At 34.3% G+C, this 20,159-nt stretch overlaps 1 protein-coding gene across 1 annotated transcript in view; it reads left to right on the top strand.

Annotated features, from left to right (window-relative positions):
• Bicra (BRD4 interacting chromatin remodeling complex associated protein) overlaps nt 1-15,362 on the top strand; it is a 182,949-nt gene extending 167,587 nt beyond the window's left edge. The window contains exons 2-7 of the mRNA XM_065515237.1: nt 2,914-3,071; nt 3,268-3,549; nt 3,690-10,873; nt 11,675-11,773; nt 11,838-11,976; nt 12,072-15,362. Of these exons, the coding sequence (XP_065371309.1) occupies nt 2,914-3,071; nt 3,268-3,549; nt 3,690-10,873; nt 11,675-11,773; nt 11,838-11,976; nt 12,072-14,966 (10,757 nt within the window). The 3' untranslated portion in view covers nt 14,967-15,362. The remainder of the gene's footprint in view (nt 1-2,913; nt 3,072-3,267; nt 3,550-3,689; nt 10,874-11,674; nt 11,774-11,837; nt 11,977-12,071) is intronic.
• The last annotated feature ends 4,797 nt before the right edge of the window (nt 15,363-20,159 follow it).

Below are 20,159 nucleotides of genomic sequence, written 5' to 3'. Positions count from 1 at the left end.
TTTTTACAATTTCAATATAATGTTCTTAAGTTATTTGAAACTCATTTTCGGTTATGTATACTACTTTATTCAACAGTATGTCGTAAAATTTTCAATCGTAACCTAGCCAGATTTGAACTTATGTTATGTCTTAAATCTTTCAAAACTCTGATTATGCTCGCTTTCGCACATTTCATTTCTCTAAAACCATAAAATTTTCCGTTTCCTTTTCTTTTCGCCGTAGAAATAATTCAAATATAAGGAATTTAAAAAACAAACAAAATATATGTAGTTAAAAAAATACGATGTACCATCTTCTCTCCGTCAAATACATACATTTATTTGAAATATTAGGGTAGTTTTAAATGTTTTAAACATGTCAAGATAAATTTACATAAATATATAAAGGAAATATTAATTTTTGAGCTAAACTAAATGCATCTAAATAATATTTCATAGATTTCTTGCAAAAAAAATCCCATTTAAACTTATCCCAGTAATCCATAACATTATGTCAGTCTTAGTTTAACATTTCATTTACCGTTATAGCTGAGCTACCGTTTTCCCTAAAATACCCTGTCAACTCGACTAAAACTCCATTATTGAAAAATCGTTGCTTCTAAAATACTCTATAAATAATTTTAAATTATGAAAATAATCCAATTTGTTTTATCCATAGAAGTTAAAATGTAATACAATATCACCTTTGTCCACTTATTGGTAAATTGTATTAATAATTTAAATCAGACCTAAATTGCCAAAGTTACGGTTAAAAATAATTCAAAATATCGTTACCGCTAAATTGCCGTAACGAAATAATCCAAATTAGCGTTACCGTTACATTTTTTACCATTTCAAAACGGTAGCCAAGCTTACGTTAAAAACTCAGCCAAGCCAAATACAATGAGAGAGTTTAAAAACCTTCAGCAGTGGATCATTTCCCAAATAATTTACGTTATACGTGCAGCTCAGATCTGTTAGGAATAGATTTGACAATTTTCCTATTTAAACTAGTGTTTACAAGGTTTTTGGTCAAACTTTTGAGATATTTATTAAGAAAAAAAGAATAAAATTTAAATTATAACAACAAATTAATTATAATGGGTTAGGCCCGTTTTCTCAATGTATCGACAAACTGCCTGTTACTAAATGTCAATATATATTTATTATGTCGATAAACTGTCCGTTAAAAATGTTGGTTTTCTCATTATTGCGACAAAAAAACATTATTTTCAGATGGCAATACCCTGCCTTCAATTGACAACATGTTTACATAAATCAGCTGTTTAATGTGGCCATCGACAGCCTGAATCTTTTGAAAAATTCATTATCCTGCATGTCTGCCAAGTAGGTAGGCCTGGCATGATAAACTTTTTCAGCATTCACTTGGAACTCATGTTCTTCGTGTTCATCCTCCATCAAATTATTGTTAATTCCTCTATTAAACTTTTTTTATAAAATCTATTTAATTTCGTTTACACAAACACATAAAAACTATGAACAGCTGTCAGCAGATTGAATTTATCTGTACGATAAATAAATAATTGGCAGATGAGGTCGGTTTAGCTTTGCGACAGAATAGAAGCAAATGAGACATTGAGAAAACCAAATTTCTTTAATCTGCAGTTTTTCGTTGGAAAAAAGATAATGACCTAATGGGAAAACAGCCCTTAATATATTTTCATTTGTTGACTTCAGGACATTTCAAAAATATTATTCTAGTATAAGCTAGTCCGAAAATCCTTGATAATTTCGTACAAATCATGCACAAATTTTGGCAAAAATGGAGCTTAATTTCTTTAAATATAAATTTTCTCAAAGATAAAAAAAATTGTAACATTGAGGAAGTAGTAGTTTCAAATAATACTAATAATATAGTTAATGGTCGTTGCATTGGTTGTTGAGTTGACAGCCCTTGACCGATTGAACTCCGGTCATTCCAATGCGTTGAACCGACTGTCGTGGGAATGACAGACAATGGTCGAAAGTAGTGATTTTAAGCATTTTCAATTTGACATTATTTATTTTATTACTATTACTTACCAATAGCTATTACCTTATTCTAGAACATGTGGTACATGTTAAATTTGTACTATCCTCATCATTTTCATTGTCGGTTGGCATCATCTGCTGTAGGTAGTAGGTTCGTTTTTGTGACGTTTCTATGACTTCCACTTGTGAAGTTTTTATTTCTACTTGTGTGTAACATAAAAACAAAAATTATGTCCCGACAAACAAATTTTAAAAGCTTTTAAGAATACATACACATAATGATGGTATGCAAAAGTTCTCATGCTAAATTGTTATAGTCAGTTTTAGTATTTGTACACTGTTAGAAATTTCTAGAAATTTGAACAATCAAACATTTCATTGAATATTTTATTTATAAAAATTGCAGTTGTATGAATATTTTTCGAAAACCTTTAGAAAATAATCTGAAATTTTGAAATGTTTACTAACATCTCCAAAAAGAATTTCTTTCTGTGTTTTTAATGCAGACCATGTCTTTGACGTTGACTTTTCTGGGTTTTTTTTTGTATGCTTTATTTAAAAATAACTGCTGTGCGAACATGAAAATTTTACTACTCTATAATGTTGTTTATTATTTCCCTTTAACTACAGAGAAAAATCTGCAAAAGGACTTTGAAGTTTTCTTTTCCATAGAAACCTATTTAAAATAAATAAAAATTAAAAAAAGAAAACAAAATGAAATGAAAACACTTTACACAATGCAGGCTTGTATAATTAATATTTGAAAAAGTACACATGTCTCGAGAATGGATGAATTATGCAAAAATGTTGTTATGTAGGGAAGAATGCTAAAAACCTGAAAGAGATTTTTACTATTAAAATTATAAAACCATTCACATATCTCTACTTCTAAATGTTATTACTTTCGTTTTACTTATTATTTGTTTTTTTCTTTCTTTTTAGGAATATTGTCTCCTCCGGGTCCGTTTTTAACGCCCAGCCCATCACCATCGATCTCAGCTAGTCCACGCTTGCAACCATCACCCTCATTGTCACCATTTCCACAAGATGTACTTCTAGTAACGGGCAATCCTTTAACAAATAATAGTACTCATGAGCAGGTAATTATTTTATTAATACTTCTTCTCCCTTATCAGTCACAGAAAAATATTTTAGTTAAATAATATGAGAACCGCAAAGATTTTCTAAATTTTAACCAAAACCTTCCAATCTGACTTGTTCGTGAGCATATTTTCTTTTTCTAAATTGTTAAAAAACAATCCTAAATTTATTTGTTTTGATTTTCAATATTTGTAGGAACGTAAAACTGTAACACCAGGTCGCAGACAGTCAATACATCAGTTTACTAATGGTAGTCCAAGTGCGGGCACTGTGGTTTTCCAGCCCAGTCCGTCACAATCACCGGCCGCTGCTACCAGTGTTATTGGAGTAACGGGTGGTGGTGGCTTAAATGTGGTGGCAGGTTTTCCCAGTAGCGTCTCACAAAATACAATAACAACGACTTTACCTACAATAACAACGACTGGAAATGAATTGAATACTACTTTAGTAGGATCCAATAACATACAACTTAATAAGGTAAGCAGCAACCATCCATTATAAATACATACTCTGTGACAATGATCACAAAGAACAAATTCAATTAATTGAATAAATGTATCTACTTGCTATCAATTTTAATGAATTTATAATTAATTTATACATTCTACTTTCAACAGAAGGGTACGAAACGCCAACAGCAACAATTACAGCAGCAGCAGCAACAACAACAGCATCACCAAATATTTAGTTCCTCTAGCCACTATTCGCACCTACCATCCTTATCTACAACCACAACTATAGCCGGCGGCTATGGGCAATTACATGCAACAACGATCAACAATACACCGAATACGTTTGCGACAACAACTGTGGCTAGTACGCCAAAAAATCAAACGAAAAAAGCAGCTGCCAACAGTGCCACAGTTTTGCCCATAGGCCAGCAGCAATCACAGCAACCACTACAACATCAACAACAGCAAAATCATCAACCACAACAACAACAGCAATTTCAGCAATATCAAACTAGTAGTCCCTTAATAGCAGACAGTCCATCACCCAGTCCTAGTGGTACTGCTATAACATCGGCTTCAATTAAACCGCCAACACCACAACCGCCCATGCAAATGTTGCAACAACAATTTACCATTGCCAGCAATGGTAATGGTAATGGCGGTCCCCAGCAACAGACGTTCCAATTAATTCAGGGACCTCAAGGACAGCTTATAGCGGCTGCCACATCTCACCAACAACATCAACATCTGCAGCAGCAGCAACAACAACAGCAGCAGCAGCATAGATTTAATCCTACACCTACAACGAATATTGTAACATCTACATCGGTGGCTATGGGTACCAAATCCACCAAGGCTCCCCAACAAATTCTGCCGAAACCTCAGTTGCATCAGCAACATCAACAACATCAGCAACTTATCCAACAACAACAGCAGCAAATTGTAGATCAAATTAATTTTGCTCAACAACAACAAAAATCGAAAACACCCAATCCAACGCCTCCTCCGGCACCGGTTACTTCATCAAGCAATATGTCTCAGCCATCCTTAACGCAGATCTCACAATCAGCCCAGCCGGGTCAACAACAGCAAATAATTCTACCTTCTGGTGCCACAGCTAGTCTAACAACCACCGCTCAACAACCTCTGTTGCTCAACCAAGTACCAATGTTAGTGCAGCAAAACACCCCTCAGGGAGTTCAGTTAATTTTACGGCCACCCACACCACAATTGACCGGCACTCCCTCGCTTGTCATCCAGAATAGAGCTCAACCTCAGTTGCAGCAGCATCAACAGCCCCAACAAGTTTTACGTATTTTAGGTACTAATGGAGCGACCATGCAACTAGCAGCCGCCACACCCACTTTTATCGTTTCTTCTCAGGCTAATTTAATACAACAGGCAAACCATTTGCAGACCATTAAAACTCAATCACAGTCACCTGCCATAACACATCTGAGTGGTTTACATGCCGCTCTATCAGCAGCAGCAGCTGCCAATAGTCAGCAGCAAAGATCTCAACAGTTTGCCACCACAGCAGCCACAATCAATGGCCATTTATTGAGTCCCAGTGTAGCTGCCCAAATACAAAATCTTCAATTAGCAGCTGCCGCAGCAGCTAATGGTAACGGTCTGACTGCTCAAATACAAATGCCAAATGGTTTGACAACTTCCGGCGCTACGACTCTACTTTCCCAGTTGCCGGGAGCCGCTCAGTTTCAGCAAAATTCGCAGGGCTTTAATATCAACCTTAATCAATTGAGTGGCGCCAATTTACAGCAGATTGCAGCCGCTGCAGCGGCAGGTGCAACATTTCAGACTCCACCGCCACCACCACAACACACTCAAAATGCTGCTAATAATGGACAGCAACATAATCAACAGAATTCAGGAAATAACAATACCACCGTCAACAATAACAACAACACAGCAACAAATGATCTCTTTTCAAATTCATCCAATGCAATGAGCAATTTAACTCAATCATCACCGGCCCATTGTCCGGTGGCAGTAACACCAGAACCCATACGACAACCTACACCGGTATTACAAAATATACCCGCCGCTAGTCCGCAACTCCAACAGAACCACAATCCACCACAAATACAATTGAGCTTTAATGCTGCAGCCACCATACAACTGCAACAACACCAGCAGCAGCAGCAACAAGCACAAATTCAGCAATTGCAGCACCAGATACAGCAAACGCAAAATCAAGTACAACAGGCTCAACAGCAGGCCCATCAAATACACCAAGTCCAACATATTCAGCAGACTCAGAGTTTGCCACAGCCACAGCCTCAAGCACAGCCACAAACTGTGCAACAAGAAACTAAAAAGAAGCCAAAACCGAGGAAAAAGAAACCACCAGCCGCTAATTCCTCTTCAAATGCAGCAACGGCCAATAACAATAAAAGTTTAACAACCACCGCTAATAAATCATTAAATACCAACACCTCTACTACATCGGTATTGGCTCCCACCATAACCTCAACGAGCAACACGATAAACATGGTTCCTAATACAACAACAGGTCAAGAACAAACAGGTCAGCAACAAATCAACACAACCACCAACGCACCACCGTTGTTAAATCACATCAATCAGAATGTTCAGGATACAACAACGCCTGTTCTAAACCCACCATCTTCTCCTCCGCCACAAATACAAAGAGCCAGCAACGGAAAACTAGACTTGGGTAATGTTATGAAACTTTGCGGTATAACCGATGAAGATGATGAGGATTTCATGGATTCCAATCCAACCGAGGAACCCTCGCCCAACCAGTCGATAAATTCAACCCAAAATTACACCATATCCATACCGCAACCAAATGGCACCAGCGAAACTTTGCCCTATACTTTAAGCATACCTGGCGTTCAATCATCCAACTCTCAAAACGATAGTATGGAGTCTTCTCAAGAACCAGCAGCTAATATTGTCATTAAAATTGATCCTTCCGAAACAGGTATGGGAGCCGCGCCAAATGCGTCATTACCTCAACCGTATTCCATAACCATACCCCGACTACCATCACAGGAGGAAATACAGAAACAATCTCAACAACATTTGAACAACCAACAAAATGATAACAATTCGCTACAGCTAAAGCAACAGCAACAGCAAACGATGCTGACGTCACAGCCACTAAACACAAATATAACATTTTCAATGCCCATGCATTCTGCAGCCGCTTCAATGCCTCCCAATAATATACCCCAGTTAATAAGCAACAGTATGGCTCCATCGAATCCCATAAACAACAATAGTATTGTCTCATCTGCAATGACAACTACGACTGCAACCACTACGGCTACAGTAAAGCCAAGAAGGAAACCAGCTGCTAAAAGGAACAATAAAAAAGATGCCAATATTGCAACTGCAACATCCATAAACAGTTCTATTGGCAATTCAATGAATCCTACTCAAACTGTGGCAACATCATCGACTGTCATTACTCCGCCAGTCAACATTACTACCAATGCAATATCCACACCGCTGGCCACACCAGCTCTAGTACCTAGTCAGATTGGTAACATTCAAATCTCTCAAATCGACAACAGATTGGCCAGCAATCAAACACAAATGGTTTCGACGCCAATGACTTCGTTGGTCGAAAATAAAATACAAATAATGCCCATAATGGATAAAAATACTAACACCGCTCAAATGCCTCAGTTGCAGCAAACGCAAATTGTATTTCAACCCAACAATACCGGTAACAATTTGAACATGGGTGCTGGTCAAAGCCAACAGCAACTACAACAGGAACAGTCTAGGCCAATGCAGTTGGTGGCGTTACCCCAGTTCTCAAACTCTTCACAAGCTTCGACAACATCAACCAGCACTCTGAACCAACAGCAACACCAACCGCAACCAACGCTTACAATGCCTAGTCCACAAATTAATACGCCGGTCACCAACGCACCCCATGGCGCACAAAATCCACTAATGCCTCCGGTCACACAAACAACAATGTTACCGGGTATGTCCGGAAATGTTTCCATATCGGTGGGTACGCCAAATACAATAGCCGGAATTATACCACAGCTAACAGGCAGTTTAACGTTAGCTGTCTCAGAACATTGCGAAAGATTAATTCTAAGACACGATCCCAATCAGCCACAGGATCAACAATCCCAATTAATATTGCAGGCACTATTAAAGGGTGCTTTGCCCAATGTTACCATTATAAATGAGCCAACCAAAGTCGAGCCACCGAAACCACAACAACAGCCTACACTACCACAACCCATGTTAACTCCGACAGGCTTAGCAACATCCACAAGCAATTCAACAGGAGCTATTAGTAAATCTAATAAGAAAAATAACAAACAAAGTACAGAGGTCGCAAAACCGCCAATAACACAAAATTATGCCAATCAAATGCAAAAACCTGTGGAGGGAAATGGAAACAGCTCTACAACAAACATTAACAATCTTAATAGTAATTTTAGTAGCAACATTAATAATAATATGAATTTGAGTGCTGCTAATTCACAAATGCCAGCCAATGTTACTTTATCCCAGCAACGTTATATAGCATTACCCAAAATCGATCCTAGCACTCAACAGTTGTTCAGCTTGAATCCCTTAAATAATCAAATAACACCCATCAACGCGAATCAAACAACAGCATCAATTGGTCCAACAGAACGTTTGCTCATAGCTCCGGCTGGAATAAATGCCCAACAATTGGCCCAGTGTCTGCAGCAAGGACAATTACATTTCAATGATGTTAATCCATTAACAACACAACAGGCTCCTTCGACACAGCCCCAGCAACAACAACAATTGCAAAGTATGGGTGCAATGGGAAGTGGCACTAGTAATCAACAACCAAAACAGCAAATCGTGCATCCAATGACTTCACAAATGAATCCACAAGGTATGGTAACAACAACAACGACCACTTCTACCACAACATCAAATCCAACAACAGTGTGTTCCTCAACACAACCCGCTACATCAGCAACTACAACACCATCCACAACAACCAAACAAATAGCTAATGTCGCACCAATAATCGATCAGTCGAAAGCCAAACAGGATACAAAACAGATTAACAACTCAACCACGGGAAGCACTGGTGCGGTGCCCAAAAAGAAGCCTGTTAGGAAACCAAAAGCATCTACAACTACTGCTGCAGATGTGGCTCTCATGAAAAATGCTTCAGTGGTCAAGCCAATGCCAAAACTAGATCCCCTTTCCCAAAAACCCAACAACAATCCAGTACAAATAGTGCAGCCTAATACAGCAAGTGGCAAGCCAGTGGTATCAACATCAACCACCTCTACAACAACTACCACCACATCAAATGTTGTAACAATTCAGCCGTTTCAAACACAAACATCTACGGGCACTAAACTGGTGGGAGTTACAGCACCCATGCAACAGCAGCCGCAAAATAATATGCAACAGCAGCAGCAACAACAACAGCAAACGCAACAAGGCCGTGCACAATCCAATTTCACTCTAAACTTTTCAGCTGGCACAAATAACAACGGCAATACTGCCAATGCAACACCTAATATGAATACAAATCAACCGAACCATAATCTAAACAATGGTCTTCCGAATAATTCATCAGCTGGAACCAATCCGCCCGTCAATCAGCAGCCTCAACATACGGTTTCAAGAGTCCAAACTATACAACTAACACCTCAGCAACAACAAATGTTCAGACAGGTTCAAATGCAAATCCAGTATTTGACCGTAAAGCTGCAACACAAAAACTTACTCAGCTCTATGCCGTTACCAACCGATTTGGATCCTAATGTCGTGGCCGCTTTCAATAAACCTATGAACGATATGGAAATCAATACAGCCCTACAAAGACTGTTCATGGAACAACAGCGCATACTAGCAGCCGGCAAAGAAATACCCACTCCCGAACCATTCATAACGAATGCAGCCAATGCTGCAAATGCCGCCAATAGTTTTCCATTAATGCAATCCAATAATTTTACCGCCGACAATGGAAAAGTGAACGCCGGCAATATACCAGCGAATGTAGTGCAACCCAATAATCACTCAACACTGACAGCTGCCTCAAACGCTGCGGGAAATACAGCAATTGGTAATATTCAACAACAACAACAGCCAACACAAAAGATTCACATTTATCCCATACAACATAAGCAGACTAAACAGCAGCAAGTTACTTTCAATACCAATAATTTAAATATAAACAATTCGAATAGTAATATGACAACACCAACAACAATTGCCGCTGGCGGTGGCAATAGTGGTAACAGCAAACTAATAACAAAACAAAAATTGAATCAAACCCAACAACAACAACAACAGCAACTGATAAACGTGCAACAATCACAAAATAATAATAATAATAGCAATAGCAATAATTTGACAACAGCTTCAACTAATTTGGTGAATCCACCACCCACATTAAATCCACAATTACCGCAATTGTCGTCATTATCGACAACACCATCATTGCCTTCATTGCCATATCCCTCACTGCCGCCGCCTCACATGATCAATATAGCAAATATGCCAGCAGTATTACAGCAAAAGCATTTCACACAACATTTACAAATGCAACAGCAACAATTAATGCAACAACAGCAGCAGCAGCTACAGCAACAACAGAAATTACAAAATTCTAACACAAAACCCTCCAATAATTTTGCGACATTCAACGCAAACCTGAATAATATGACAGGATTTCAACAAGGACCACCACCGCTAATATTTCCCACATCCACAACAACCACTAATAATGCGGTTGTGTCTATAGCAGCAACAGCTACGTCAACATCATTGTCCACAATACCTCAGCTAGCAGCTCTAAGTCAACAACAACAACAAACACCTCAGTTACAACAGACGACGCAAATACAATTCCAAACTTCAACTCTGCCGGGCACACCAACATATGCTGTTTCGATAGGAAACCAAAAGGCCTATGTTCCCATTATTACCTGTGCCATAGCTACGGTGACGTCGTCCGCCCTACAACAAACATCAGTTGTGTCATCAGCATCTTCCATGAATACTATAGTCTCAGCTCTGCCGCAATTAATAACTGCCACGGCATCAACGGCTTCAACAATGACAACCACTACTGCCGCACCTACAGCTGCTCCATCTATATTAGTACCTACGTCTTCTACCATGGTGGCCGCAGGATCTGTAAAACCTCTCCTAACACTAACACCCTCCTCATCAACGAGCAGTCATCCATTGAATAATTCAATTGTTCAGAATACGTTATTTAATGGTGGCGTTAATGTTAATATTGTCGGTAACCCAATTGCTCAGAATCAAACTGTTGTTAAAACAGAGGAACCAATTTCACCCAAAGCAAAACTTGCTCGTCTTTCTTTGTGAGTAGTTGGTTGATATTAATCCTTTAATTTCTAACAAAACATAAAGAGATTTTTTTCTCGTTTTTTCCTAATCATTAACAAAACTCATCAATCATCGTAGGTGTACCTTTTTTTTTTTGAACTGCTGACTAAGAGGAAATAGGATTAAATAAAATATTATATTTGAATAAATGTTTATAATGTTTATAATGTTAATTTTTGACAACTTTAACCTTCATATTATCCACGTCTCTGACGCTGTACAATTTCAATATTTAGGTGTTATTTTTAAGTAGAAAAAATTACTATAATACTCTATAAAAATGTGCGCCAGGCCAAAAGCCGTATATTCATGTTAGAAGTTATTAACCATAAAGAATTATACATAGAATCGAGACACTCCGTTTTGTCAAACAAAAATACAACAAATCATATGTCTGATACAACAAAAAAAAGCTCAAAATATGTAACTCGCGTGTCTTTTTTATTTTTTGTTTGACTAGATCAGAATATGTAGAAGATCAGAAGTTTAGTCATGGAGTCGATGAATCCATCAATCAGTCTTTAAGCATTATCATTAATATATATTTAAAAGAGGGAATACAAATATGTATTCGAAATAATTAGAAATTGTACGATGATTTTTTCCCTAACAATTTTTAGAAATTCTAATTTGTAGCTACTTAGAACAATAAATAACATTATTTTATTAATTTTTTTAATAAAGATTGTAGCTAATTGTCATCTTCATCATATTTGAATTAAAAATATTTGTGAATTTGATTTAATATTGAAACTTTTTCGTTTACAAACAATTAGATTCCTGCGACAATTAGAAGTGGATCAGCAAAGTTCTTTAAATCCCGACTACAAAAGTCCATTTCAAAATAAAGAAGAGGCTGTAAAACGTTTGATAAGGTAAATAAGCTTTAATTTAAAATAAAAAAAATATCAATTTAAAAACTAATAATCTAATTTGCAGATATCATTGCATGTATCAAACTGATGAAGATATACCCAGTGAAGAGGAAGAAGAATTTGAAAAGACCGCCATAAGATTTCAAGATAAATTTCGTAAATTATCGGGCAAATTTCAGCAAATATTATTACAAGAATCAATGGTGAGAAGAGTAATTGACTAAATTTGGTTTATAAAAAAAAACTTATAGAAAAACTGTATATAACTAATATATTTCTTATTAAATCCTACCATTAGTTGGAACATCGTACATCAGAAATATGCCAAATGGAGAAATTAATGATTGAAGATTTAAGACAGGAAATCGAAGATTCAAAACAATTAGAAAAAGACACTTTAGAATATGAATTGTTGCAACAGCAGCAACAGGAAGATAATAAGGCCACGATAAATGCTATAGAAATGTCTGCTATATCCAACCCATCGCCTTGTTCGTCTACGGTTGGAATTTTTGATCAAATAAAAAATGAGATTAAATCCGAAACCCTTGATATTAAGCTAAATTTGGAAGAAGCTACGAATAATGACAGCAATTCGAATTTTTGCCACAACATGCAATCGTCCTCCGCTTCACTGGATTCAATTAAAAACGAAATAAAAGGAGAGCCCTGTGATAATTCTCTAACCTGTTCAAGTGGTGTAAAAAGTTCTTGCAGTTCTATGGATTCATTTGATTTGTTAAAACAAACTCCTGTAGTCAATAGTGCATTTAAAAAGCAAGCAGTTGCTGTCAAAGAACCCAAAAAGGAGGATATATCAACGCAATGGAAACAATCATATCTGGATGGTAAAAGTTCGAATAGTTATTATAATCATTTGGCCAGTGCCTCGGTGAATATAAGCAAACCTGCTAATCATGTATTTAATGGTGTGGTCAAAAAGCAACAACCAGTTGCAGCCACAACAGCTGTTGCTACTGTTGTAAATACAGAAATAAAAAAGGATGAAAAAGATAGCTTTGAAAATTTTGATATTGAATCGGAAATTACTCCAAGTTTCATTATGAAGAAGCAGGAACCAAAAGAAACCGCACAACCCACAGTGACTGACAGCACTGCAGCAACAACAGCAACGCCAGTAACCATACAATCTTCTACTAACTCAAATACTAAACATCATGGTGCTAAATCAGCTAAACAGGCTAAAATGAGCCATACATTTGAGAATAATGTTCACGCGACATCAAATATTACAAATACCCATAGTTTCCAACAAAATCTTGCCACATCATCTACTACAGCTCAACCGGAAGTTGTTGCAAATAATTTCGATTTTTCCCATCATTTGCCAGTGAATCAGGGAACTACAAAACAACAAGAAGATGACTGGTTGTGTATACAAAAGGAATTAAACTTAATGAGTTCAGTGGCCACCACAGCTAATAATAAGAATACTGACAACACCACTAATAACTCAACGCCACGAACTACAACTGAACCCTTGACAAAAACTTTGGATTTCTTATCGCATACAGCTTCTAATGACTTGTTTCCCAATGGTTGTATCAATAAAAATATTGAATCACAAGCTGCGAATCAAGACCAAACGAATGTGACCACCAGCAATTGCAACACGACTTTAGTAGCCAGCAGTTGCAGCCAACAAAATCAACAACCGTCTTTGCCTCTCTCAACACACGAGGAAAACCAACCAGCAGCTGATTTAAATGAATTCTTCAGTGGTTCTGAAGATAGTGAAGTTCAGAAGGATGTTGAAACTAGATTAGAAGCCATGTTCGGCGAATCGCCAGTACATCTGACAGGCGGCAATAAAGAGCGTTCCGATTCACCTGATGATATTGAATCTGGTTTGGAATCCATTTTTGGAGAATCAAATAAATCTCCCTCAAATAACCACTGTCCTGTCAAGGAGAAATCAAACTGGGAGGCTGATTTTGCCGGCAATTCCTTTATGACATCAACTCAACAACATCCAACAAACTTTATGAATGCCACCAATAGCATGCCTCATCACATACAATTGGGATCGGCCAATAACCCCAGATGGATGCAAAATATGGAGGCTCAATTTCCCGATTTTCTAACTAGCAGCAGTAACAACAATGCTGCTGTCAATGACTGTTTGACATCAAGAAAACGTCAGTGGAATGGTCATATTGTTGATCAAAATGCAGAACATGTACAGCAACAAACTCAAGATGAAGAAAGTCCCCAGAAGAAAATGTGTGATGGCAGCCTGAACAATGGAGGTCTCAATGACTCTTCCGCCTCTTCATCATCGCCATTAAGTATGCACCAGCAGCAACAGTCTCAGACACATCATCATCATAATCTAGTGCCAAATGATACCTCACATGCTCAGGAATTAATGGATGCTGCATTATTATCACTACATGATGGTTTAGGTGTAGATAGCACCGCCCAAGAGAATCCTTCCCAAACTAATGGTTTTGCACACATGATGGGCCATCAGAATTTTTCTTCCTACAACAATCACATGGAGAACAATCAACAACAGCCACAACATTTCATGAGTCTTGCCCAACATCAAAATATGACTGCACAGCAACAGCAAATGCTAAGCAATCACATGTTACAGATGAATCATCAACAACAGGGCAACATACACGGTCATCACCATGCAGGAACTGGAGAATTTGATGATGATATAACCCGCCATGTTCAAAATGCTATCGATAGCATATTGAATTTGCAGAGTTCCGAGGCAGATTCACTATCTTTCTCCTTAGATCATTCAATGGGCTCATTTCTAGGCGATACTATACTCAACGATAATCAAAGTGGTGGTGGCAATAATGCCGTCTCGTGTCAGGAGTCAACGAAACGCCGACAATTAGTCGATGAATTGGGTGATTGTTTAATGGGCAATTCCTCAACAGAGACACCACTGCTTATGGATACAACCGGTACCGCCACCCATTCTCAAATAATGAATCATAGTGGCCTGCACCACAATAACGTACAGCAACCACATCATGGCCATGTTGCAACAACACCAACCACTGAATCGCCAATGAGCAATCATCATCATACCAATGCCACAGGTGGCAGTAATATTTCGGTAAATCATACGCAACAACAACAATTAAACGATTTCAATTGTGTAGTTGGTGGCATTGATGATACTGTTAAGTCCATAATGACTTCTTGACACCAACAACCAGCAAATCAGAACCAAAGTAATCAGCAGCAGCAGGTGGTGACATCAACATCGTCAACTACTTCAGCAACATCTTCTCTGCAGCAACCACAAAGTCATCTTCACAATCACCATCCGCTTTCTACCACTACTACAAATGGCATTGGTGGCAACAATAGTTTAATATTAGAATTTAATTCAGCTGCATTATGAGACCTCATACCACACATAATACCACCACCGTTGGCTGTTTAAATAAATAGTAACTTACAAAGGTAGAAGAAAACAAGGTAAATATATGTAGATACATATTGTTTTTGTTTTTATGACCGATCTTACTATATATACATATATACAATTACATTCATTTACACAAACAATATTTAAAAAAGAGCCTTAAATGTTTTTTTTGTTTTGAAATTTAATGCAGTAAAAGATTTTTTAAAAGTTTGTTTTTTTAACAGATAATTCCAATTTATTATGAAACTAAAAATAAATGTTTATATTCGAAAACTTTGTGCTGTTAACGATGATCTTAGAAGAGTTTGCAAATATTGCTTTGGATAATTTAAATATGTAGTTGGACTGTACAGGAAATGATTTTTTTTAATATAAAAAATAAAATATTGGTTTGATACTTTTATTTTATATATGTGACCAATAGTTTGTTTATGTCATGAATTCCATACGACAGCACTTACAAATTGAATTAGGTCATCCGATTTTAATCATATTCCGTAAATTTCGAAAAATTCGCGATTTTTGTTAATCTTTAAATATTCGTATCTTATGAAGCTGATGAAGGATTTTATTGAATTAAGACACATTTATTAAGATTATTTGATAACATTTAAATTTTACTTTGTGAACATTTCCAAAAGTGCATCTGAAAATTGCATTTGCATCATGAATACATTTTTTGAAAACAAATATTTTTTTTAATTATGCAGTTATCTTTAATATGCATGTTATTAAATCAATCAAATCCGAAGTCAGATTCATTAAATACGAGTATTAAAAGTTACAGCAAATGTAAATTTTCTTGATTTGTACAAAAATTTAAATCTTTTAAAAAATCTCAAGTTTTTCGAAATTTAAAAGAATGAAAACGGACTTCAAACGAAATGTGTTTATGGTCAAAATCTGAAGACCCAATGTCAAAAACTTGTGTTTTTCTGTGCTCTTTTGTGGAATTCATAATATGGAAACTAGAGCTCTTTGATACGACGGTTTTGAATTTATTTGAGGTAGACAAAAAGACAATTATTAATACAATACTGATCTATTATGGCAATTAGTAGGACCTGACAAAAAGAATGAAACTTCTTGGTATATTTAACAAAAAAGACTCTTCAAGTGCACATCTTTTTTAAAGAAATATTTTATGAAGCAAGTCATTGGCTCACACAAGTGAAGCAATCTTTTAATCTTCTGAAACATACTCTTTTACCTTAAGACGATGGAATCTAAATTGAATTTCTAGATTGTTAATTGACACCTTTTAGACACTCTGTGACAGGTCGCGGAACTAAAAAAAAACTTGCTATGTTGACTGACATTGACATTTTTGACAATAATGCTGGTAATTTCTGACATATAACTTGACAAGTTTGACCACAAACATAAGATGAGTTGCATGAACATAAACGGTAGAGCCGAGCCTTTTCTGAAACAATATCGACAATAACCGAACGATTTTTAAAATTTATCCCAAATTATAGTTTTTACTATTACAATTTCCCAAGAACTTCAACCGAATGTATACAATTCTTCTAAATCTTATTAAAACTTTAGCATGAGGTTAAAAATTGAGAAATTTAGAAATGTAAGCACAATTTTTTTTTGGAATTTCTTTTATAAAATTTTACAATCATTTAGAATTTTTAAGTAAATATAAAATTGTAATTTTTTTAAAAATGTATAATTTAAAAAAAGTTTTTAATATCAAAATGATTTGTTTAATTTGAATAATAACTGATCCTTATAATTTCTCTGTTTAATTAAAAAAAATAATATTTTTAAAATAAAAGCTGAGAAATTTTTTAAAATTTAATTTTTCATTTTAAATTATAAAATGAAAAATTCCATTAATTATTGTTTAAATTATTTATATATTTATTTTATTGGAATTACATGTACAAGTTTTAAAACGAATAAAAAAATGTTAACTGCTTAAATTTCACAATCTTTAACAAAATTAGATCATCCATCCTCCCATTATCATTTAAAAACCTCCATGATTGAAATTTTTACAAAAAATTAAAACTAACACAAACATTATGTTTGTTTTTTATATAAAAACATGAAATAATTTTATCCCTAAGGCATTTAATTTATAAATAAAATTTTATTTTTAATATAGATATATTTTTCAAGTTTTTTTTGTTTTTTAAAATATAAGAGCAACCATATTGTGTATATAATTTTTTTTTAGCTAAAATTCGTAATTTATTTTTTTAATTTTATTTTTCGTTTTTGTTTGTTTATTAGTTTAATTATTTTAATATACTTAAAGTTTTTGTTTATTTATTAAAAATTATCGAAAAAAAAACAAAAATAAAGCAAATTAACGACACCATAGAAAATACAACAGTATTGTACAATTGAAACAAAAAAAAAACAAACAAACAATTATTAAATTAATTGCAACCTTAATGTGTCAAAGAAAATTTAGTAGAAATTTAAGCACAAAAAACATATAAATAGAAAATTATAGTAAAATGTAACAACAAATAAATAAAAGGTGTTTGTAAACAATATTTTTAATTAAAAAAGAGTAAAAAAAAACAAAGCAAAACTCCAGTGATTGGTGTTTTTGTTTAAATAGTTTTAATTTTAAAAATAAACAAATTTTAAGACTTTTATTATAATTTTAAAATGGTAAATATATGATTTTTTTGATTTTGTAAATATTTATTTAAAAAAAAAACTTTGTTTTATTTTTTGAGAAAATAATAAATTATGTATTTTATTTAACAAATTTTTTATTTTTTTTTAATTACTCCCTTTACTCCTTTCATCTTTTCCCAAAATTAGTGTTTGTGTATGTATATAAACATTTAAGACTCTTTTTTGTATTAAAATGAGCTTTTACACATTTTTTTTATTAACAATTACAAATTGTTAAAATAAAATTATTATTATTTTGTTAGAATTTTATATTATTTACAAAATTTTATTACTAAAAGTTCAAACTAGCAAAACTTGTTTAGGTTTTTATCATTGTTTAAAGCAGTTATTGACAAAACTCATTTAGTTTAATTTTAAATTGCAAACTAATTTAACAAAAGAAAGCAATACTATTATCACTTGCTAAAACTATTCTTCTTTCTAAATCAACAAATAAAACCCTGCAAATAAAATATCTTTTCTTTATAACCTACAATTGGAAGTAACCGGAAAGAAAAATTCCAATTAATGTTTAAATATAAGCAATATACATACTATAAATAACTAGAAAATTACCCAACAAAACTTAAAAAAATATTTATATAAACTCAAAACAAATCACGCTTTAATTTCCTTACCAACGAATTGGTTGTAACCATACAAAATCTACATCCTCATCTTCTTTACACTGTGAACTTTAATCGTAAACAGAGTTTACAGCTAAAAGCAGTTGTACGTTTAAGGACCTAAATGAAACGGTTGCCAAGAAAATATTTAATTAAACGTTGTAAATTTAATAAATTATTCAAATTGGTATTAATTATTAAGCTTAAATGTCGTTTGTTTCTTCTTATTTTTTAAATAAATAAATAATAACGCAACAATATTAAGTGTGACAAAACAAAAAACAAACTACTATTAATTATAATTCAATTTTTACCTCCAACTAATCTAAATATCTCTTGTGTGCGTTTTAATAATATTCCGAAATTTGTACAACGGAATAACAATAAATAGTACATATATATACATAATACATATGTATAGTCAATGCGAAATTTACAACTTCCTGTTTTAAACACTTATAAATATGTCAATGATTATGATTTTTATTAATTAAACAAATATTATTTGTTTTGCAAATGGTTTCTCACTTGGTCCAAATACATACATATTTTCATCAAAACATTCATCAGAAGTAGGATAAATAATGACATAAATTAGGTTGTTTTTTACACTAAAGGCGGTTACTAATATAATATCTATGTACTTCTGACTATGAGTAGATATTACGGTAATATCCAGCTGCTTGTCAGAGAGCAGAGCCATCCTATCCCAGAAACATGTCCATAATTCTGGTATTAATGTGCGTTACCGCAGGACGCCCACCTAAAGTACTATCTGTATCCCACCCTCGAATTCCCTGAAGGCCACAGCGTCTTCCCTTACATCCCTCTTATTCGGACGGACCATCTCAGACAGTGACAGAATGCTTGGACTAGGCGTCTACTTTACAACAGCATTTTTCGCGGACTAACTAACCATCCCGGCCCTCGGTACTGCACCAACGGTACTATACATTCGTGTTATATAGAATAGTTTTTACATTTCTTATATGTTATTTATTTTGGATCCTGTCCCATCTAGTTTTATTTCAAAAATCGTCTCTCTGTTCGCCAATTCCTATTCCTTCGTTAAATACAATAGTTTTAAAATTTAGTCTATGTTGTTTATTTTTATTTTATAAAAATTCCATTTTAAATTAGCTTCGAATTATTTAACTCAATTTTAGCTTAATTTACTAAAATCTTAATTCGGAATTAAAAATGTCAGCAATTCATTCCATTAAACAAATCCTTTACCTTCTTTTTGTATAGAATTCATTCATTGTTGAATTAATTCATATTGGAATTAATTTGTAATAAAATTCATTCAACCTTTGAATGATTGAATTTTTGTTAATTCAAATTTAATCCAAATTTAATTTAATATTTTCAAATGGTTTTTGTTTAGCTTTTAATCAGCCTTTAAAAACCTTTTTGTAATAGAATTGAATTGAAGAAAAATTTAATCATTCAATTTTAAAGCTTTTTTGTAATGGATTAGAATTAAAGAAAGTATGAATGATTCAATAAGAAATGAATTCTATTAAGAATGAATTCAATACGTTTGAAGTACTAGGGAATTAATTCATTTCAATCTTTGTGTACTGTACTAATTATAAAAGTGTTAACGGCCATTTGGGAAATCATATTTTTTTTTGTTTCTGAAATAAACATTTTGCTCTTAATGTTTAAATCATTTAAAAATAAAACA

The sequence above is a fragment of the Calliphora vicina genome, chromosome 1, assembly GCF_958450345.1.
Source record: "Calliphora vicina chromosome 1, idCalVici1.1, whole genome shotgun sequence".
Taxonomy (NCBI): Eukaryota; Metazoa; Arthropoda; class Insecta; order Diptera; family Calliphoridae; genus Calliphora; species Calliphora vicina.
Note: the sequence above shows the minus strand (reverse complement) of the source record. Positions and strands in the feature narration are given on the sequence as shown.